Genomic DNA, 24,314 nt, shown 5'->3' with positions numbered 1-24,314 from the left:
TGCTCCCCGCACCAAGCCAATGGTGCGCGTCGCCAGCCCGGTCCGGCCTGTTCCTGCTCCCCGCACCAAGCCAGTGGTGCGCGTCGTCAGCCCGGTCCGGCCTGTTCCTGCTCCCCGCACCAAGCCAGTGGTGCGCGTCGCCAGCCCGGTCCGGCCTGTTCCTGCTCCCCGCACCAAGCCAGTGGTGCGTGTGTCCAGTCCGGCACGGCCCGTGCCTGTTCCACTCCGGAGCCAGCTGCTCCACTCCGGAGCCAGAGCAGTCCGCTCCACCGGGGTCCGGTCCAACTCCAGTCAGCGGATCCACTCCGGAGCCAGAGCAATCCGCTCCACCGGTGTCCAGTCTAGCTCCGGCCAGCGGGACCAGATCAGGGGCGCAACGGGGGGGTGGAGAGAGAGTGGTGGTCACGCCCGTTGCCGGATCCGCCTCCAAGGCGGAATGCCCACCCGGCCCCTACCCTCTTGTGTTTGTGTTGCGCGGTTGCAGTCCGCGCCTTTGGGGGGGGGGGGGAGTACTGTCACGCCCTGGCTCTGGGGACTCTTAAATGTTGGTGTGGATTTGCTATGTTTAGTTTTTCTATGTTTTTGTTCTAGATCGTTTGATCTATGTTGGCCAGGGTGGTTCCCAATCAGAGGCAGCTGTAGCTCATTGTCTCTGATTGGGAACCATACTTAGGCAGCCTGTTTTGCACTAGTCTTTGTGGGATCTTGATCCGTAAAGGTTTGTTGTGTTATAACCTCAGGACTTCACGTATCGTTTGTTTGTTGTTTTTTGTCGTTAAGTACGTTAAATAAAAGTATGTACGCTTATCACGCTGCGCCTTGGTCCGTGTCTTCAGTCAACGATCGTGACACTTATTGAATGACTCCAGAATTGAGCAAATCCTTGACCAAAAATGTATAACCGTCGTTAATTATGCACTGAACAAGAATGTTAGTTATTTCACTGTCTTACAAATGATAGGAGGGTAAAACCACTGCATGTGCTTATTCCGCATTAGGAAGATGACACACATATCTACCAGGGAGTGTATACTCGTATTATGTGTAAACCCTATAGTGAGTGAACATGGAGCTATATAGCAGACCTGGGTGGTAGGAGACTACAGATGCATGGTAGGATTGACTTGACTATTCCAGAACATACACTACATCAAATCAAATCAAATTGTATTGGTCACATACACATATTTAGCAGATGTTGTTGCGGGTGTAGCGAAATGCTTGTGTAAGAAATAACACACAAAAAACTAAATACTGCAAAGTTGCTTAGGAGCTAGAAGCAGAACTGCCATGTCTGTGGGCGCAATCTTACTGATGTAAGACTAAAAGTATGCTAAAAGTACATGTCTATAAGTATGTGGACATCTGCTCGTTGGTCTCATTCTTTGCTGCTATAACAGCCTCCACTCTTCAGGGAAGGCTTTCCACTAGATGTTGGAACATTGCTGCTGGGATTACTTCCGTTCAGCCACAAGAGCATTAGTGAGGTTGGGCGCTAATGTTGGGTGATTAGGCCTGGCTCGCTGTCGGTGTTCCAATTCATCCCAAAGTTGTTCGATGGGTTTGAGGTCAGGGCACTGAGCATGCCAGAAAAGTTATTCCACACCAATCTCGACAAACCATTTCTGTATGGACCTCGCTTTGTGCACGGGGGCATTGTCATGCTGAAACAGGAAAGGGCCTTCCCCAAACTGTTGCCACAAAGTTGGAAGCACTGAATCGTCTAAATGACATTGTATGCTGTAGCGTTAAGATTTCACTTCACTGGAATTAAGGGGTGTAGCCCAAACCATGAAAAACAGCCCCAGACCATTATTCCTCTGCCACCAAACTTTACAGTTGCCATTATGCATTGGGGCAGGTAGCGTTCTCCTGGCATCCGCCAAACCCAGATTAGTCAGTCGGACTATCAGATGGTGAAGCGTGATTCATCACTCCAGAGAACGCATTTCCACTGCTCCAGAGTCCAATGGAAGCGAGCTTTACACCACTCCAGCCAACGCTTGGCATTGCACATGGTGATCTTAGGCTTGTGTGCAGCTGCTAGGCCATGGAAACCCATTTCATGAAGCTCCCGACGAACAGTTATTGTGCTGACATTGCTTCCAGAGGCAGTTTGAAACTCGGTAGTGAGTGTTGCAATTTTTACACGCTTCAGCACTCGGCGGTCCCGTTCTGTGAGCTTGTGTGGCCTACCACTTCGCGGCTGAGACGTTGTTGCTCCTAGACGTTTCCACTTCACAATAACAGCACATACAGTTGATCGGGCAGCTCTAGCAGAGCCGAAATTTGACAAACTGACTTGTTGGAAAGGTGGCATCCTGTGACGGTGCCACATTGAAAGTCACTGAGCTCTTCAGTAAGGCCATTGTACTGCCAATGTTTGTCTATGGCGACTGTATGGCTGTGTGCTCAAATTTATACACCTGTTAGGAACGGGTGTAGCTGAAATAGCCGAATCCACCAATTTGAAGGGGTGTCCACATACTTTTGTATATATAGTCTATCATGCCATCGCCAGTATTTGCTTCATTTTCTCTTTGGCTTTGAGTGTTGTTTGCTTAGCTCTCTCTCTCTCATGTTTATGCAGGAGGGGGAGCCTCCCCTACTGCTGATGTCTATATTTGGTCTGTCTGCGTCTGCCCAATGTCAGTAACAGGGTGACTCATTGCTGATATGGCAGTGTTGTGATTTTCAGAAAGGCCACACTACAGCAGGGGGGCACGCTGGTCCATTACAACAGCCACAGAGATCAAACAATACATTAATAATGGCAGAAGTCCACTATTCAAAATTGATACAGAGCGAAGGGGGTGACTGTGTTTCAGTAAACAAACACACACAGTTACTACTTCAGACTCTGGCCTCAGGGTATAATCCTGGTAATATGGAAGAGAGGGAGGCTCCAAGCTTATAACGCTGCCTGTTCCCATTTACGTTCCATCTCATCCATATCGCTCCCAATTGTCAATATTGTCGTCAATATTCATAGACATTAGATCAGCTCACAGGCCCCGGACAGTATTCCAGTAGACTGAGGCTATAGGGTCCTTATTGAATCAAACCTGGAATTCTGTTTTTCTGGATAAGAAGAATATTACATTTTTCACACAAAGGCAAACCAGATTGAGAGTGTTCTTTCCCAAAACTAAAACAAAATCAAACAAAACATAAATAAATGAAACATTGTTTTAATCAGTGGTGTTTATTTAAGAAAACAGTGTTTATTACATTGACTGAACTGCATGATCTCGGTTAGCCCTAAATACATTTTTACAACAAGTACAAGTCTATACACCTGACCCACCTGACTGAAACTTCCATTTATCGTCTTAAAAAAAAAGAAGATGGTATGATTAAGAGATAAATAGATAAATACGTTAATGAAGGAACCCCCCCCCCCCCCCCCCCCCCCCCCCCAAGAAAACACCCAGCCAATAAATAAATAACAATAATAATATAATTAATAATAATAAATAACATTCAAAATATCTTTGGCCAAACTTGGGCCACATAATTGTCCCATAACTTGTCCAACTGAGAGTAGTCTCAAACCCACATGCCTCTGTCTGCCAGTCAGCCTATGCTTGCATGACCAGCTTGAGAGAGAGAGAGAGAGCGAGAGAGAGAGAGAGAGAGAGAGAGAGAGAGAGAGAGAGAGAGAGAGAGAGAGAGAGAGAGAGAGAGAGCGAGAGAGAGAGAATAAAAAATAAGAAACAAATATATTGAGGCACTTTTAAGGATATCAAAGAAGAAAATGCTTGCATTTTCTGTTTTTCTGTCTTTATTCCCCCTAGCAGTGAGAAAACGATGTAGAATAAATAAGACATAAAACAACATTCAATATAAAAGTAATTGGAAGGCTGTCTTTTTCATCTAGCTATCTATCCTCCTTTTATACACCTTGTGATTGAGGATAAGAAAAAAACACCAAAAAAACTGACAAACAAACAAATTAATTTGCTAAAATAGAAAACCCTAAAAAATACCAAAAAAAAGTTTTGCTAAGAAAACTAAAATAATGCAATTTTATGTCCACTTTTGGATTCTATGAATAACATAATCAATGTCTGTTTTCTGTTGTTGACGTTGTGTCTGACTGAGTGTCCGACTGCTCTCCAAATATTCCTGCCAGAGTCTTAAAACGAGGACCCCAATCGTTAAGGTAATCATAGTCCTCATCGGTATCTACAACCAGAGACTCGATGGAGCTGAGTGACTCAGCTACAGAGCCCTCCCCTTCATAGGCATAGGTAGCTAAAGAGTCATAGGGTGGGGCTGAGTTGTCCACATCATTTTCTTTCAGTCGCTGATTGATGAAGTCACAGATATCTGCACTGTCATGGGAAACAGGTGGTCGGTTTTTGCCGGTTTTGGGCTCGGGTTTGACATCCCGTCGGAAAAGGTCCCGGTTCTCTTTCAGGAGTTTCTCCTTGATGACTTTGGGGTTGCAGAGGGTTCCCATGTCGAAAGCGTGGGTGTCCTCTTCGCCCCCGCCCTCGTCGTCGTAGTGGATCACATTGTCACGGATGTCCTCCTTGGACGTCATCAGGGTCTCCTTCTCCTTCTGTCGTCTCAGACCCACGTAGAGGACCACAATCACTGGAGAGAGATCACAGAGAGATTAAAACATTAGTGGTTTATGAAAATTATGAATCAATCGGAATGGTATTGGTAGCCTATATGGTGGTATATGGTGTTGGTTATAATATTGCTAATACAGCATAGTTTATGAAAAGTAGGCTATGACATAATACAGTGAGGGAAAAAAGTATTTGATCCCCTGCTGATTTTGTACGTTTGCCCACTGACAAAGAAATGATCAGTCTATAATTTGAATGGTAGGTTTATTTGAACAGTGAGAGACAGAATAACAACAAAAAAATCCAGAAAAACGTTATAAAATGTTATAAATTGATTTGCATTTTAATGAGGGAAATAAGTATTTGACCCCCTCTCAATCAGAAAGATTTCTGGCTCCCAGGTGTCTTATATACAGGTAACGAGCTGAGATTAGGAGCACACTCTTAAAGGGAGTGCTCCTAATCTCAGCTTGTTACCTGTATAAAAGACACCTGTCCACAGAAGCAATCAATCAATCAGATTCCAAATTCTCCACCATGGCCAAGACCAAAGAGCTCTTCAAGGATGTCAGGGACAAGATTGTAGACCTACACAAGGCTGGAATGGGCTACAGACCATCGCCAAGCAGCTTGGTGAGAAGGTGACAACAGTTGGTGCGATTATTCGCAAATGGAAGGAACACAAAAGAACTGTCAATCTCCCTCGGCCTGGGGCTCCATGCAAGATCTCACCTCGTGGAGTTGCAATGATCATGAGAACGGTGAGGAATCAGCCCAGAACTACATGGGAGGATCTTGTCAATGATCTCAAGGCAGCTGGGACCATAGTCACCAAGAAAACAATTGGTAACACACTACGCCGTGAAGGACTGAAATCCTCCAGCGCCCGCAAGGTCCCCCTGCTCAAGAAAGCACATATACATGCCCGTCTGAAGTTTGCCAATGAACATCTGAATGATTCAGAGGAGAACTGGGTGAAAGTGTTGTGGTCAGATGAGACTAAAATCGAGCTCTTTGGCATCAACTCAACTCGCCGTGTTTGGAGGAGGAGGAATGCTGCCTATGACCCCAAGAACACCATCCCCACCGTCAAACATGGAGGTGGAAACATTATGTTTTGGGGGGGTTTTTCTGCTAAGGGGACAGGACAACTTCACCGCATCAAAGGGAAGTTGTCCTCCTTCCCTCAGCCAGGGCATTGAAAATGGGTTTGTGGATGGGCATTCCAGCATGACAATGACCCAAAACACACGGCCAAGGCAACAAAGGAGTGGCTCAAGAAGAAGCACATTAAGGTCCTGGAGTGGCCTAGCCAGTCTCCAGACCTTAATCCCATAAAAAATCTGTGGAGGGAGCTGAAGGTTCGAGTTGCCAAACGTCAGCCTCGAAACCTTAATGACTTGGAGAACATCTGCAAAGAGGAGTGGGACAAAATCCCTCCTGAGATGTGTGCAAACCTGTTGGCCAACTACAAGAAACGTCTGACCTCTGGGATTGCCAACAAGGGTTTGCCACAAAGTACTAAGTCATGTTTTACAGAGGGGTCAAATACTTATTTCCCTCATTAAAATGCAAATCAATTTATAACATTTTTGACATGCGTTTTTCTGGATTTTTTTGGTGTTATTCTGTCTCTCACTGTTCAAATAAACCTACCATTCAAATTATAGACTGATAATTTCTTTGTCAGTGGGCAAACGTACAAAATCAGCAGGGGATCAAATACTTTTTTCCCTCACTGTATAAAGTGCTACTTGCATGGGGAAATGTCATAGAATGCATTTGATCAATTGTTTATGTTTTTGTTGGTAGCTTGAGATGGTATACATTTCCCTGGAATGCATGTTATGAGACAGGTCATGGTATTGTTTCCTGGTACAGCGTTCACTTGACTTGCCAATGATGAAGTGACCAAATCTCCCACACATGTTGTTCCTTAGCAACATACTGTATGTTATGTACTGAGTACTGACAAGACAACAAATATTACATAGCCTACTGACACTGCATCGTAGTCAAGCAAAATGTACTGATCTTTCCAAGAATGTACCTTCACAGTAGCAACTGGCAATTAATTTCCCTTTCCTTCCAGATACCCTATTCAGCATTAAACCCAAGGGAATCTCTGCCTGGGGCTGCCCATATCAAACTTACATCTCTCACACTCATTTTGTAAAGCAAGGGGGACGAAAGATTATTCCACAATTTTTTCCTCCTCCCTGTGGTAAATTACAATAAACATTTCCTATATGGGTCTTCAATTTGACTATTCACAAGGGAAAGCAATGCATGGTTCAACACATGTAGAGAAAATATTCAATTGAAATGAAGAAATAGATAGGTTGAAAAGGGGGAAAAAACAATAGAAAGCATGAGTGCTGGAATATTGACTGCCCTTCTCTTCTTTGATATAACTCAAACAGTGCGTCAGCATCCCCCTGTGGTCAAGGTCTGTATTTCAAGCACAGTCATTAGTATTTGGACATAACTTTCTAGGGTGGTAGCTGCGTGTGGTCTATTTGTGAAGGGGAGCTGTGCTGATGCCAGGCAGGCCCTCATGCGGCCAGTTCAACAGACAGTTTGATTTTCCCATCATTTCCACACAGGAAGGAACACCTGGGTCAGCTTGACAAATCCACCATAGAAAATAACTGTCTTTCCCCCCAAAAAAGTGTATTCCTTTAAGTTGTGATACACTCTAGCATTTTCTCAGAGACAGCATGACTTGTTGGAATAACAGCTGTACCAGCCAAAGCCTCAGGACATGTTGACTCTGAGCTCTGATAACAGTTCTCACCACGTGGTCAACCCTTTCAACACTAACTCTACCTTCACAGAGACCACAGTGGGTGAAGAGGGCCTTCTTCTAACTAACAACTTCTTACTCACTCAACATGAAAAATAACTCCTCAGTGTTTGCTCAACTAATTTTAAAAAGACTAATAAAATCAAGACTCTGACAAATCTCTAAACCCACATCTTTGTTGACCCGTAATTTCTGATAAATTTACTTGGCAGGAGAAAGAGGAGACTTGAGGCCATGGTGTGGTCCAAGTAACACATTTAATACAGAATTATCCTGGGCATTTACATTCAATATGCAAGATGTGAGAGCAAGTTAGTTTGTTCTGAAGTGTCTGTCCTATATCTGAGAGATATAAGAAAGATCAGGAAACTGTTATTATTAAAACAAATTTACATGTACTGTATTTATCCCCTTATTTTAGGAACTAAACTATCTCCATATATACTTCAATTCATTTTTATAAACTTGTACCAGGGACCTTCAGACGAGTCTTGTGAGGCTTGTGGGCGTCCTAGAGCAAAATCGAGAACACCAACGTGTTCGTGAGAGTCACATCTTTCAACAGATTGGTCATAGTTTGTAGGCCAAAACGTTCGGACGCTACAGACGTTTTCGTGAGAAGACCGATATTTTCGGGATGTCTCATGGTCTGACGAACACCGCTCTAGTTAGGCCACCTTTCACCGCAGATACGGAAGGGCAATATCGGCAGATGCGGTGGATTGAGCTCATACAAAAAAACAGATATATCTGGTTTAAACTGACAGATTTTGATGGGGATTTTTGTTATTCTGTTAATTCGATTTCCATTGGGCCACAAAAATTGTAGGCTAAGGGTTAAGCAGATTAAGTAAAGTAAGTATCCTAGAAAGAATGGCACTGGAATGGATAGCTGCCATTTTACGGGCTCCTGACCAATTCTGCTGTTTTTTTGCGCTGAGCTTATCTTTTTTTGATACATAATGTTTCTGCCAACGTTTCCTATGACCGAAAAGAGCTTCTGGACATCAGTGATCACTAACCTCGATTTGGATGAAGATTTCTACTTCAACGAATTGGCGATGCAAGAAATGCTGGTCACCCTAGACCAGGCCCTAATCCCTGAGACTCCGAAGAGAAAGAGACGGCGCAAGAGAGGCTGATGTGCGGGCACCCTGACAAACTTATGTCGGTGATTAGATAAACTGCCCCTACCCTCCGTTCTATTGGCGAATGTACAATCACTGGAGAACAAACTGGACGAGCTCTGTTTGAGACTACACTATCAACGGAACCTGACGAACTGTAATATCCTATGTTTCTCGGAGTCGTGGATGAACAAAGACATATATACACTCAGTGTATTAAACATAAAGAACACCTGCTCTTTCCATGAGAGACTAACCAGGTGAAAGCTATGATCCCTTATTGATGTCACTTGTTAAATCCACTTCAATCAGTGTAGATGAAGGGGAGGAGACAGGTTAAAGAAGGATTTTTAATTGAGACATGGATTGTGTATGTGTGCCATTCAGATGGTGAATGGGCAAAACAAAATATTTAAGTGCCTTTGAACGCGGTAAAGCAGTAAGTGCCAAGCGCACCGGTTTGTGTCAAGAACTGCAATGCTGCTCGGTTTTTCACGCTCAACAGTTTATGTGTGTATCAAGAATGGTCCACCACCCAAAGGACATCCAGCCAACTTGACACAACTGTGGGAAGCATTGTAGTCAACATGGGCCAGCATCCCTGTGGAACGCTTTGACACCTTGTAGAGTCCATGCCCTGATGAGTTGAGGCTGTTCTGAAAGGGGGGGGGGGGGGTTGTAACTCAATATTAGGAAGGTGTTCGTAATGTTTTATACACTCAATGTACATCTAGTTGTTTTTTCTATTCATCGGCAGCACAGAACAGCAGCTTCAGGTAAGCTAAAGGCAGGAGGTGTTAACAACAGTTTCTGTGTGATCTCTAATATTAAGGAAGTCTTGAGGTTCTCCTCGCCTGAGTTAGAATACCTCAAGATAAGCTGTAGAGTTTTCATCTACATTTTTTGCAGCTTTCTATTTACCATCACAAACCGATGCTGGCACTAAAACCGCACTCAATGAGCTGTATAGGACCATAAGCAAACAAGAAAATGCTCATTCAGAGGCAGCACTCCTAGTGGCCAGTGATTTTAATGCAGTGAAACTGAAATCCGTCTGACCTAATTTCCACCAGCATGTCACCTATGCAACTAGAGGTGAAAAAAACTCTAGATAACATTTACTCCACACACAGAAACACATAAAAAGCTCTCCCTTGTCCTCCATTTGGCAAATCTGACCATAAATCTATCCTACTGCTTACAAGCAAAAACTCAAACAGGATGTACAGTACCAGTGACATGCCTAATACGGAAGTGGTCTGACTAAGTGGATGCTAAGCTACAGGACTGTTTCACTTGCACAGACTGGAATATGTTCCGGGATTCATCCGATGGCATTGAGGCGTTAACCACATCAGTCACCGGCTTAATTAATAAGTGAATCAACGACGTCATTCCCACTGTCACCGTACTTACCCCAACCAGAAGTCATGGATAACAGGCAACATCTGCACTGAGCTAAAGGCTAAAGCTGCCGCTTCCAAGGAGCAGGACACCTATCCAGACACTAATAAGAAATCCCGCTACGACCTCCGACAAGCCATCAAACAGGCAAAGCATCAATACAGGACTACAGTGGCTTGCGAAAGTATTCACCCCCCTTGGCATTTTTCCTATTTTTTTGCCTTACAACCTGGAATTGATTTTTTGGGGGTTTGTATCATTTGATTTACACAACATGCCTACAATTTTGAAGATGCAAAATATTTTTTATTGTGAAACAAACAAGAAATAAGACAAAAAAACAGAACACTTGAGCGTGCATAACTATTCACCCCCCCCCCCAAAGTCAATACTTTGTAGAGCCACCTTTTGCAGCAATTACAGCTGCAAGTCTCTTGGGGTATGTCTCTATAAGCTTGGCACATCTAGCCACTGGGATTTTTACCCATTCTTCAAGGCAAAACTGCTCCAGCTCCTTCAAGTTGGATGGGCTCCGCTGGTGTACAGCAATCTTTAAGTCATACCACAGATTCTCAATTGGATTGAGGTCTGGGCTTTGACTAGGCTTGTCACAAGCTGGGCTTGAACTCAGGTCTCAGATGTGGAGAGTTGGGTGTTCTACCCCTAAGCCACAGAGGAGGTATAGTAGGACCCAAACGAAACACTCAAGGCAATACTCCAGGCAAAGTAGATTTAATATAAAAAAAGGTATTACTTTGCACTTCAAAAATAATCCAACAAAAGTTATTCTCAGAAAGAGGTATACTAACAGAGGTACAGTAAACAAAACAGGAGGACAAAACAAAATAACTCCACGAGGGGAGAAAACAAAATAAAGATAACTTAGAAAAGCTTACTCGGAAAGACTCTGTGGGACACAGCAGGAGACACATAGCCAGGACTCAAAGACCAAGTGAGGAACAAGGGGAAAAAACACAGCTAAAATACTCTAGGGGAAACAAGGCACAGGTGACCTGGATAAAGCTAATAAGGACACACGAGGAAGAACTAAGGCAGAGGGGAACACAGATGACCTCTAGAGGCCCGGAGACAAACAGGAGGCAGGAAGCTGACAAGGCTATTCCAAGACATTACAATTTTCCCCCTTAAACTACTCGAATTTTGCTTTAGCAGTATGCTTAGGGTCATTGTCCTGCTGGAAGGTGAACCTCCGTCCCAGTCTCAAAGGGAGAAGACAAGACAGGTTTTAGTAGTGAAACATGGAAAGTGGGGTTAATTCTAAGGGAGCGAGGGAGAACAAAACGATAAGAAACAGGGTTAACTTTCCTTGCTATGCGGAAAGGGCCGATGTATTTCTGGGAAAGCTTCTTGGATTCGACCCGGAGGGGCAGGTTCTTGGTGGCCAACCAAACTCTCTGACCAGCTCGGAAACTAGGGGCCGTCCGGCGGCGGCGATTAGCCTGACTTTGGTATCTCTGGGAGGTCCGAAGGAGGGTACGCCTGGCCTTCTTCCAGGTCCGCCTACAGCGTTGGACAAAGCGCTGGGCCGAGGGAACACCAACTTGCGCCTCTTCCTCTGGAAATAATGGAGGGGTGTATCCGAACTGGCATTCGAAGGGGGACAATCCGGTGGCTGAGGACTGGAGGGTGTTGTGGGCATATTCCGCCCAAATGATATAGGTGGCCCAAGACGTGGGATTACTGGCCGCCATACACCGCAGGGTGGTCTCCAGATCCTGATTAATCCGTTCCGTTTGGCCATTAGACTCTGGATGGAACCCAGACGATAGGCTGGCTGTGGCCCCAATAAGCCTGCAGAAGGCCCCCCAAAACCGGGACGAGAATTGGGGACCTCGGTCGGAGACAACGTCCAGGGGAATTCCAAATATCCGGAAGACATGGTTCATGAGGAGCTCAGCAGTCTCCTTGGCCGAGGGCAGCTTGGGCAGGGGAATAAACCGGGCAGCCTTAGAGAACCGGTCTACAACCACTAGGACGACTGTGTTGCCCTGGGATGGAGGAAGTCCCGTAACAAAGTCCAGAGAAAGGTGTGACCATGGCCTGCGAGGAACAGGTAAGGGATGGAGCAGTCCCTGGGGTCGCTGACGTGTCGACTTTCCCTGGTTGCACACAGGGCAGGCCTCAACATAGACCTGCACGTCCTTCTTGATGGACGGCCACCAAAACCGCCGCTGGAGGAATTCCAGTGTGCGAGCACTACCCGGATGGCATGTCAAGGGCGACTCATGACCCCACTGCAAGACGCGGGCCCGAACAGAGAGAGGAACGTACAGGCGTCCGGCAGGACCACCGCCTGGATCGGGCTCATGGACAAGGGCCTCTCGTACCCCTCTTTCTAGTTCCCACTGAAGAGGTGCGACGATCCTAGACCTCGGAATAATCGATGCCAAGGGCTTCTCTTGTATCTCGGGAGAATAGGCTCGAGACAGGGCATCCGGCTTGACGTTCTTGGTGCCAGGTCTGTAAGACAGGAGAAACTGGAATCGATTAAAGAAAAGGGACCATCGTGCTTGCCGAGGGTTCATCCGCTTTGCCTGTTGGAGATACTCCAGGTTCTTGTGGTCTGTGAGAACCTGGAAAGGATGCTGAGCCCCCTCAAGCCAATGGCGCCACTCTTCCAAGGCCAGTTTTACCGCAAGCAACTCTCGATCCCCCACGTGGTAGTTGCGCTCGGCCTCAGACAGGCGGCGAGACATGAAGGCACAAGGGTGTAATCTCCCATCCTCACCCCTCTGTGACAGGACGGCTCCCACCCCCACCTCTGAGGCGTCCACCTCCACCACGAAAGGTCTTTCTGGGTCAGGGATCACCAGAATCGGAGCAGAAGTGAAGCGGCGCTTGAGATCCTCGAAGGCCCCTGCTGCTTCCGGACCCCAGTGAATCTTGGTCCCTCCTCCCTTGGTAAGCGTCGTCAAGGGGGCTACCACAGAGCTGAAATTCTTAATGAACTTCCGATAGAAGTTAGAAAAGCCAATGAACCGTTGAACCTCCTTGACCGTGGCAGGTGTGGGCCAGCTGTGGACCGCTTTGACCTTCTTGGGATCCATCTCTAGGTGGCCGGGAGTGACAATAAACCCGAGAAACTGGGTCTGGGAAACATGAAATTCACACTTCTCAGGTTTAACGTAGAGGTGATTGTCAAGGAGCCTCTGGAGAACCCTGCTAACATGCCCCTCATGCTCCTTCAGTGACCTCGAGAAGATGAGGATATCGTCCAGGTACACGAAGACGAACAGATTAAGCATATCCCGGAGAACATCATTAATCAGGGCTTGGAATACTGCGGGGGCATTGGTGAGCCCGAACGGCATCACCCGATATTCATAGTGCCCCGTGGGCGTGTTGAATGCCGTCTTCCATTCGTCACCTGGCCGGATCCGCACGAGATGGTAAGCATTGCGGAGATCCAGTTTAGTAAAAATGGAAGCCCCTTGAAGCAGCTCAAAAGCAGTGGCCATGAGAGGAAGGGGGTATCGATTCCGAACCGTGATCTTGTTGAGTCCCCGGTAATCAATACAAGGCCTAAGACCCCCGTCTTTCTTTTCAACAAAAAAGAAGCCCGCCCCAGCCGGGGAAGTAGAGGCACAGATGAGGCCGGCTGCCAAGGACTCCTTAATGTAGGTGTCCATAGCTGAGTGCTCGAGGGAGGATAAGGAAAAGATCCGACCTCTAGGAGGGCAGCAACCAGGGAGTAGATCAATGGCACAGTCATACGTGCGGTGAGGCGGTAAGGAAGTAGCCCGGGACTTGCTGAACACTGCCTTGAACCGATGGTAAACACTGGGGACTCGGGAGACGTCAACAGACTCTTGAAACTGGGTACTAGGGGCTGAGGGACTCTGAAGCATGCAGGTGAGTTGGCAAGTGGGACCCCAGCTTAGAATGGTGCCAGTAGGCCAGTCGATCTGGGGATTATGTCTGCATAGCCAAGGGTGACCCAGGATAATAGGATACTCGGGGGAGTCAATGAGATAGAAGGTCTCCTCCTGCTGGTGTTGAAAGATGGTAAGTCGCAGGGACTGAGTCGCCTCTGTAACCTTTCCTGGTTCCAGAGGTCTGCCATCTAAGGCTGTAACTGCCTGGGGTTGAGGAAGTAGTTGGGTAGGGATCTTAAGTTCCTTAGCCAAGGTTAAATCCAGGAAATCACCTGCGGCACCGGAATCGATCATAGCCTGGACCCGATGCTGGTGGCCCTTCCAGGACAGAGTGGCTGGAATAGCTAAGACAGAGTTAGTAGGAGGAGCTCTAATTTTCCCCATCACAGCCCTCCTGTAGCTAGGCGGGGACAGGCGTTTCCCGAAAGCTCGGGGCAAGTGGAGCGGAAGTGGCCGACAACCCCGCAGTAGAGGCACCGACGCTCCCTCATGCGACGTTCCCTTTCGTTGGGAGAAAGCCTGGAACGGCCTAACTGCATGTTCTCCGGGGAATCCTGGAGCAGTTCAGGAGCCGGGGAAGCTCTGAATGACGGAGCCCAAACAGGAGAAACAGAGCTGCTCAGAGGAACTTGGGACTGAGACACCTGGCGGCGAGCCGTTCTCCGCTCTCTTAGACGATTGTCCAGGCGGATGGCCAAGGCTATGAGGGACTCGAGATCCCCAGCTGGTTCTCGGGTAGCTAACTCATCCTGAAGGGGCTCAGATAACCCTCCCTGAAAACAGACCCTCAGCGCTTCATCATTCCATCCGCTCCTTGCTGCTATGGTCCGGAATTCAATGGCAAAATCTGCCGTGCTTTGGGGACCCTGACGGAGAGACAGTAGGCGCTTGGAAGCTTCCCGCCCACTGACAGGATGATCGAACACCCGCTTGAACTCTTCTACAAATGCAGCGTAGGAGTCACAACAGGCCTCCTGGGACTGCCACACCGCAGAGGCCCAGGAGAGCGCCTTGTCTGAAAGAAGGGTAATGATGTAGGCAATCTTGGAACGGTCTGTGGGAAAACTTGAGGGTTGGAGCTCGAAGGTGAGGGAGCATTGGGTGAGGAAACCCTGGCAAGAGCTTGGATCCCCAGAAAAGGGCTTGGGAGGTGGTAGTCGGGGCTCCGCCAATGGAGAAGGCCTGTCGTCACTGGGGGGTGACCTGGAGTAAGGGGAAGGACCAGGGAGGCGTTCAAAGAGCTGGCGGAGGGAACTCATCATCTCGGCCAGGAGTTGAGAGTGACTAGCCATCAGCTCCTCCTGTCGGCTGAGAACGGCTTCATGGCGCTGGAAAGATGCCTCATGTCGAGCGATCACCGCCAACAGGTCCTTGGAACTGAGTGTTTCTGAGTCCATGATTGACTTGGTCTTTCTGTCACAAGCTGGGCTTGAACTCAGGTCTCAGATGTGGAGAGTTGGGTGTTCTACCCCTAAGCCACAGAGGAGGTATAGTAGGACCCAAACGAAACACTCAAGGCAATACTCCAGGCAAAGTAGATTTAATATAAAAAAAGGTATTACTTTGCACTTCAAAAATAATCCAACAAAAGTTCTTCTCAGAAAGAGGTATACTAACAGAGGTACAGTAAACAAAACAGGAGGACAAAACAAAATAACTCCACGAGGGGAGAAAAACAAAATAAAGATAACTTAGAAAAGCTTACTCGGAAAGACTCTGTGGGACACAGCAGGAGACACATAGCCAGGACTCAAAGACCAAGTGAGGAACAAGGGGAAAAAACACAGCTAAAATACTCTAGGGGAAACAAGGCACAGGTGACCTGGATAAAGCTAATAAGGACACACGAGGAAGAACTAAGGCAGAGGGGAACACAGATGACCTCTAGAGGCCCGGAGACAAACAGGAGGCAGGAAGCTGACAAGGCTATTCCAAGACATTACAATTTTCCCCCTTAAACTACTCGAATTTTGCTTTAGCAGTATGCTTAGGGTCATTGTCCTGCTGGAAGGTGAACCTCCGTCCCAGTCTCAAATCTCTGGAAGACTGAAAGAGGTTTCCCTCAAGAATTTCCCTTTATTTAGCACCATCCATCATTCCTTCAATTCTGAGCAGTTTCCGAGTCGATGAAAAACATCCCCACAGCATAATGCTGCCACCACCATGCTTCACTGTGAGGATGGTGTTCTCGGGGTGATGAGAGGTGTTGGGTTTGCACTAGACATAGCGTTTTCCTTGATGGCCAAAAAGCTCAATGTTAGTATCATCTGACCAGAGTACCTTCTTCCATATGTTTGGGGAGTCTCCCACATGCCTTTTGGCGAACACCAAACGTTTTTGCACATTTTTTCTTTAAGCAATGGCTTTTTTCTTGCCACTCTTCCGTAAATCCCAGCTCTGTGGAGTGTACGGCTTTTTCTGATATTTTTTTATAACCCAACCCTGATCTGTACTCCTCCACAACTTTGTCCCTGACCTGTTTGGAGAGGTCCTTGGTCTTTATGGTGCCGCTTGCTTGGTGGTGCCCCTTGCTTAGTGGTGTTGCAGACTCTTGGGCCTTTCAGAACAGGTGTATATATACTGAGATCATGTGACAGATCACAGGTGGACTTTATTTAACTAATTATGTGACTTCTGAAGGTAATTGGTTGCACCATATCTTATTTAGGGGCTTCATAGGAAATGGGGTGAATACATATGCACTCACCACTTTTCCGTTATTTATTTTCTAATTTTTTTTTAAACAAGTACATTTTTCATTTCACTTCACCAATTTGGACTATTTTGTGTATGTCCATTACATGGAATCCAAATAAAAATCAATTTAAATTACAGGTTGTAATGCAACAAAATAGGAAAAACGCCAAGGGGGATGAATGCTTTTGCAAGGCACTGTAAGATCAAATCCTACTACACCGGCTCTGACACTCGTCGGATGTGGCAGGGCTTGCAAACTATCACAGATTACAAAGGGAAACCCAGCTGCGAGCTGCACAGTCACGTGAGCCTGCTAGATTAGCTAAATGCCTTCTATGCTCGCTTCGAGGCAATTAACACTGAACCATGCATGAGAGCACCAGCTGTTCCTGATGACTGTATGATCACGCTCTCCGTAGCCGATGTGAGTAAGACCTTTAAACAGGTTAACATTCACAAGGCCGCAGGGCCAGATGGATTACCTGGACTCATTCTCAGAGCATGTGCTGATCAGCTGGCAAGTGTCTTCACTGACATTTTCAACCTCTCCCTGACCCAGTCTTTAATACATACATGTTTCAAGCAGACCACCATAGTCCCTGTGCCCAAGAATGCCAAGGTAACCTGTCTAAATGACTATCGCCCCATAGCACTCACATCTGTAGCCATGAAATGCTTTGAAAGGCTGGTCATGGCTCACATCAACACCATCATCCCAGACACCCTGGAACCACTACAATTCGCATACTGCCCCAACAGATCCACAGAAGATGCTATCACTATTGCACTCCACACTTCCCTCTCCCACCTGGACTAGAGGAACAGATATATCTGAGAATGCTGTTCATTGATAAAAGATCAGTGTTCAACACCATAATGCCCTACAAGCTCATCACTAAGTTAAGGACCATGGGACTGAACACCTCCCTCAGCAACTGGATCCTGAACTTTCTGACAGGCCCCCCCAGGTGGTGAGGGTAGGTAACAACACACGGGTTCCCTCAGGGGTGCATGCTTAGTCCCCTCATGTACTCCCTGTTCACCAACAACTGCTTGGCCGCTCACGAGTGCAACACCATCATTAACCTCTACGGGATCGGTGTTCCGTGTATGGGACGGTTGAGCTAACGTGCGCTAATGTGATTAGCATGACTGTTGTAAGTAACAGCAACCTTTACAGGACATAGACATGTCTTACATGGGCAGAAAGCTTAAATTCTTGTTAATCTAACTGCACTGTTCAGTTTACAGTAGCTATTACAATGAAAAAATACTATGCTATTGTTTGAGGAGAGTGCACAATAACAAAAAACGTATCACGGCAACTGGTTTGATACATTCACCTCTTGCTCTGATTTGTCATCCTAAGGGTTCCAGATATAAAATGTAGCATAGTTTTTTTTGATAAAATCAATTTTTATATTCAAATGTAGGAACTGGGTTCTACAGTTTGAACCCCTGCTGTCTCTGGCTCCACACCCACCCTGCCCGGCCATCTAGATGTGTGAAAGTTAGTGTATAAGCTAATGATCCATAATTTATGACATACCTGGGAGTGTGTAAACTTACATTTTGTATTACCATATCATTTATGTATGTTCTCTATAGTTATGTACTTGAAAATGTATCAATTGACCAATGCGGCAAATTTGGGCAGACTTGATACAAAATAGTTCAGTATTGCAATGCTTCACTGGATCGATCTGAATCTTTGCACACACACTGCTGCCATTTAGTGACCAAAATCTAAATTGCGCCTAAACTGCAATATTATATTGTGGCCTTTCTCTTGCATTTCAAAGATGATTGAACAAAAAATTTATAAATAGAAAACGCATTTTTTGTTTGTATTATCTTTTACCAGATCTAATGTGTTATATTCTCCTACATTAATTTCACATGTCCACAAACTTCAAAGTGTTTCCTTTCAAATGGTATCAAGAATATGCATATCCTTGCTTCAGGTCCTGAGCTACAGGCAGTTCGTTTTGGGTATGTCATACTGTATAGGCGAAAATGGAAAAAAAGGGTCCGATCATTAAGAGATTAAGTTTGCTGATGACACGACAGGGGTAGGCCTGATCACCAACGATGATGAGACAGCCTATAGGGAGGAGGTCAGAGACCTGGCAGTGTGGTGCCAGGACAAGAACCTCTCCCGTAACGTCAGCAAGACAAAGTAGCTGATTGTGGATTCAGGAAACAGAGGGCCGAGCATGCCCCCATTCACATTGACTGGGCTGTAGTGGAGCGGGTCGAGAGCTTCAAGTTCCTCGGTGTCCAAATCACTAACGATCTATCATGGTCCACACAGACCAACACAGTCATGAAGAGGGGACGACAATGCCTCTTCCCACTCAGGAGGCTGAAAAGATTTGGCATGGTCCCTCAGATGCTCAAAAAGTTATACAGCTCCACCATTGAGAGCATCTTGACTGGCTTCATCATCGCTTGGTATGGCAACTGCTTGGCATCAGACCGCAAGGCACTACATAGGGTCGTACATACGGCCCAGTACATCACTGGGGGCGAGCTCCCTACCATCCAGGACTTCTGTACCAGGCGGTGTCAGAGGAAAGCCCTAAAAATGTTCAAAGACTTCAGCCACCCATGTCATAGACTACTACCGCACGGCAAGCGGTACCGATGCACTAAGTCAGGAACCAACAGGACCCTGAACAGCTTCTACTCCCAAGCCATAAGACTGCTAAATAGTTAGTTAAATAGTTAACCAAATAGCTACCTGGACCCTTTTGCACAAACTTTTTTTGACTCATCAGCTGCGCTGCTGCTACTTTTTATTATCTGTCCTGTTGCCTAGTCACTTTATTCCTAGTTATATGTACATATCTACCTCAATTACTTCGTTCCCCTGCACATCGACTCATTGTGTTATCGTTTATTAATTGTGTATTTATTATTACTTTTATTATTAGGTGTTACTACTTTTCTATTACTTCTCTATTTTATTTCTCTCTGCATTGTTGGGAATGGCCCATAAGCATTTCACTGTTAGTCTACAGCATGTGATGAATAAATTTTTTATTTGATGAGCCTTGTCTTGTGCGAGCCAAAATGGCTCATAGGAGGGGGAGCCTATTTCTTGTTTCTGTAGCGTGAGGCAGCTTGATGTACAAATAAACGACCTGGACAGGACGCTAGTCTATCACAGGACCTTACCCCAATCTATCTCCTTAATGCTGAGTGCAAGTAGAGACAAATCGGGTCCCATTTTTAGTCTTTTTTATGATTTGGCCTGGGATCGAACTCCCAACCTTCCATTCTCAGAGCAGACACTAACCACAAGGCCATTGAGTTGGTCTTATAAAGCAGGTTACTCATATTTTAATTGTAACCAACGATATGCAAGGATATAACATTTGGGTTGTTGTCTTGGCATCCGGGTCCCAGGTGGTCCTGTGTCTCCTTCTACACCTTAGTCTGTAGATCGAATAATTAATTTACTAGAAGAGCAAAGCAGAGCAATGCAAAGCAAAGCAAAGCAAAGCAAAGCAAAGCAAAGCAAAGCAAAGCAAGCAATACTACGGGAAGAGATTGGAATTTTCCATCTCCTAGGCTGGTTACTCGCCAGGGTTTGAGAGCCCAGTCTACCCAATTACAAACGACAAGTCCTCAATGGCTGACCAGGCGGATACAGGAGTCCCATCTCCCAAACGGCTGGAAAGGCAGTCCCAGTCGTCAAGTATGTGTGGGAATGGATAGCTCAATGCTCCCACACACTAAACTATGTACATGCAGGCTTCTTTTCACTGACCACCCGCTTGACTGAACTGCTTATTGGCATACATGAGCGTCTCATGACTCTCCGCATTCAGCTGATGAACAACTCCTCAGCCACCATCATCAGTGATGGGGGGTAATTTTATAACAGATGAAAACCTTTTGACCACTCTGTATGGGTCACGGCCATACTTGACCTACACTGCAAAAAAATTACCAATTTTAATGGCCGACCATCACACACACACCCTGGAAACAAGCTGCAATGTATGCAGATGAGCTTCTCTTTAAGTGGGATGAGTTTAAGACAATAATTTTTAAGACGAGTTTACAGCCCTGACTTTGAGGGTTAAGTTAAAGCTTAAGTTAGTCAGTGACCAAGGAGTAATGAGACTATGGGATTGGATTAGGTTTTACGGCGTCAATCCAATCCGGAGAGAGCACAGGCTCTGCTCCCTTATTCCTATCCATCAAGGCTCATATCTCAGCACTCCATTAATACATGTTCTGTAATTAAAACCTAGCACATGAATAAGACACTGGAAGTGGCACTTCATTCTGCTCCCAATACTCATGTCGACAAGTCTGTGAGAATGATATCCTCACAATACATTGTTAAATTGATCACAATGGTGTGGAGAGCAGATGTGAATTAAATGGCCAGTGAGAGCTAATCTATCGGGCAGTGGCATCAGCTTCCCTGAGAGCTAAATGAGTTTCACCACCGGCCAAGCCAACCAATACTATAGTTTTAGTAAGGCAAGCGGTTATAATTTGTCAGCTTGTAGGGGTAAGGGTTGCATTACAGCTAGGGTTAGGGCTAGCCTTCATAAGTGATGTTAATGTGGGTTTCTGTCCTGGGTTGTGCGTACAGGGACATACGCCGATCTGTTACACAGTCATGATTGACTGTAAATGACTCACCTAGTAGAATCCCTTATGGAAAAAACACATGAACTTAACATGTGATCACGTGAACTTATGTGAAGTTCATGTGATAACGTGACAACATGTAAAACAACATGTAATAACATGAAACTACACGTGAAAACATCTTATCAAATTTTAAGTGTTCCAAAAACACATGTTTTTACATGATTTCACATGTGAAATTTCATGTTAAAGCATGTGGTTTTTCTTTTAGGGATAAAAATGCACAGAAGAATGGCTATCAGAGCCCCTGTACTAAGCCCCACCAGGATAAATTACACAGTCATAATTGAGTAGGACATTTTTACATTTTTACATTTAAATTTTTAGTCATTTAGCAGACGCTCTTATCCAGAGCGACTTACAGTTTAGTGAGTGCATGCATTATTTTTATTTATTTATTTTATTTTTCATACTGGCCCCCCGTGGGAATCGAACCCACAACCCTGGCGTCGCAAACGCCATGCTCTACCAACTTAGCTACATCCCTGCCGGCCATTCCCTCTCCTACTCTGGACGACGCTGGGCCAATTGTGCGCCGCCCCATGGGTCGGACCTACCACAAGGGAAAATTACTCAATATTCACCAAGTAGAATGACAATACACTGCTTCGTGAGTATGTTATTGTTTTTGTGAGCGTTGGTTTAAGCTCAGGCTGGGTCTTACAGGGATAAACAGCATCACACAGTCAATTCTGACTAGGAGAAGTGAATGAGGCATAAATGACTCACCCAGTAAAATGACAATGCACAGGAGGATGGCTATCAGAGCCCCTGTACTCAGCCCCACCGGGAGGAAGATGGCCTCTGCGCTGCAGGTGAGGAGTGATCCGTCTGACTCGCAGCCACACACACGGATGGTCAGGATGCCTGTGCTGCTTTGGACGGGGTAGCCGCTGTCCTGGATTACAACGGGCAGGAAGTAGATCTTCTGGGAACGCCGTCGAAAACCGCTCTGCAGAGTCACTATCCCCGCTGTGTTATCTGGGACAGAAAGAAAAAAAACAGATGGATGAATAGTAATATAGTCTTATTAAGGATCTGGTACAAAGAAACAGCCATTGTTCAACTACAAATGACCATTGTTTATAATAGTCTTATTTGGGATACACTAACATATACAATGAGACAATGATAATGCTGTCACTGAACCTGTGCATTCTTGTGCATGTGTGCCTGTTGGAAATTACATCAGAAATGTTGTAAGTTGGTTGTTTTCTGTCCCTTGTCATAAACAAGGCTGACCTGACATTACATCAGCCAGCATGTTGCCTCAGAAAACTTCTAAACTGCCTACGGGACAACATGGCAGCCTTACCGCCTTATCCCCTATAACTGAGTGCTCTGGGAAACTGTTTGGTTTCTATTTGTTCATTCAGCCAACATAACTCCAGAAAAACAACATGTTAAATAATGATAAATAACAAATGAACCATGTGGCCTGCTAAGAAGAGTAAGGGAAGCATGTACTCAGACTCATGTACCAAGTAAGGTGGTGTTGGGGCTGGTGCTGCAGCAGGTGTGAAGTTGGTCAGAGGAATAGACCTGGACAGTGTTTCTTAGGAACGAGGTGGTGTCAGCTTGGACCAGCCCCAGACCTGTCCACTGTGTCTAGACTGTCTGACCCCTGTCAGGATTGGTTTGTTCCTCTGACAAGGCCAGGGACTTTTCCCTGATAGGGGTTCAAAGTGTCTAAAAATACTTTACATTTTATGCACAGACTCTGGTCAAAAGTAGTGCACTATAAAGGAAAAGTGTGCCATTTGGGATGCCATCTGTGTTTTTTCTCTTTTCTCCTGCTTTGCTAGACTTCGCCTGTGGTGGTTTGAATGCCTTGTCCCTGCGTATCAGATCTCACCGCTGTATCTGGAGATTGTGTCTTTTGGCACCGTGACGGCAGGGCAAAAAGCTGTGAGACGCTGTGTCCAAAAAGTGCAACTGGATCAGAGGTTCAAGCCAGGTCTCTCTTCGAGGTTGAGAAATGCATTCGTTTCCACAGCTTCATACAGCAATGGGTCACACTCACACTTGTCTTTACCCTCCTTTGCCTGTTAGACTTCAAAGGGTGTGTTTTGCAATATCCCCATTAGAAAGAGACACCATACCCTTCTGAGAATATACTATATGAAAAAATTAATTCTATAGAATTGGCACAACAGAACACATTTTATACATTGATAATAATCACAAATATATTACACAGTTGATTCCCAATGGTGGTAATGGCCTGCACAAAATGTATAGAAATATATATTATTTTGCTGGGATATGTAAGATAACACTGTATATCAGGTACTCACAACAACACAAGGTACTCACAACAACACAAGTCTAAAGGATACTGTCTGTGACCTTGTAGCAGGTATTATGTGGATGCACTGTATCACCTAGAGATATGTTAGATGCTGTCATCATGCTTCTTCACTATCAGGACTACTTTTTCTTCTTCACTGGTACAGTGTCAGAAACCTGGTCAAGATAACTCACTTCCAAAGTCGCGGATAGTGAAGTTCTTGTTGTTGACGTCCCTCTCTGACGGTTTGAAGGAAAACTTATGACCATTTTGTGGCAGATCCTGGTCCTTTGCACTGAAGGTTTGAATTACCTGAGAGAGAAAAAAATAAAACATTAAACTGGCACACTGCCCCCCTCCCCCCCTTCTTCTTTTCACTCAGTTACAATCTACATGTGGTTAATGTGAGTCTTTCTTTCCTGGTTGGCTTGGCCAAATATGACTGAAAACAAAGCCGCTAATTCAAGGTTGGATCACAGGTGCGCTATAAGAAAACACTTATGAATATTGTTTACTAATGATGACGATGATTCATTGAAACATTTCCAGAAATATTAAGGTAAAAGTTACCAACACATCAAATAATCTATTTGCAATTGTCCTTTCGTTTCTGTGTATAAGAAACAGGTTTTCATTTACCTTAAATGTTACTGAGAGAGAAATAGCAACAATTTGTTGTCGGCTGTTTTAAAAAAACGCATTTGGAATTTTAATGTATGGAGGTAGTTTTATATTTTTCTAGTTATTTTAGCATTGTCTAGACACAATGCACTCACACTGTTGGGACATTAGGTTATCCTTTAAGTTCTGTGACTCATAAAAAAGTTACATTAAGGA

At 45.4% G+C, this 24,314-nt stretch overlaps 1 protein-coding gene across 1 annotated transcript in view; it reads right to left on the bottom strand.

Moving 5' to 3' along the window:
• Nucleotides 1-4,063: 4,063 nt before the first annotated feature.
• LOC311147624 (cadherin-12-like) overlaps nucleotides 4,064-24,314 on the bottom strand; it is a gene marked incomplete at both ends in the record, with an annotated part of 105,731 nt that continues 85,480 nt past the window's right edge. Inside the window, 3 exon segments of the mRNA XM_084184358.1 lie at nucleotides 4,064-4,602; nucleotides 21,917-22,168; nucleotides 23,672-23,789. Coding sequence (XP_084040484.1) covers nucleotides 4,064-4,602; nucleotides 21,917-22,168; nucleotides 23,672-23,789 — 909 coding nt within the window.

This window comes from Coregonus lavaretus (assembly GCF_964263955.1).
Source record: "Coregonus lavaretus genome assembly, chromosome: 2".
Classification (NCBI taxonomy): Eukaryota; Metazoa; Chordata; class Actinopteri; order Salmoniformes; family Salmonidae; genus Coregonus; species Coregonus lavaretus.
Note: the sequence above shows the minus strand (reverse complement) of the source record. Positions and strands in the feature narration are given on the sequence as shown.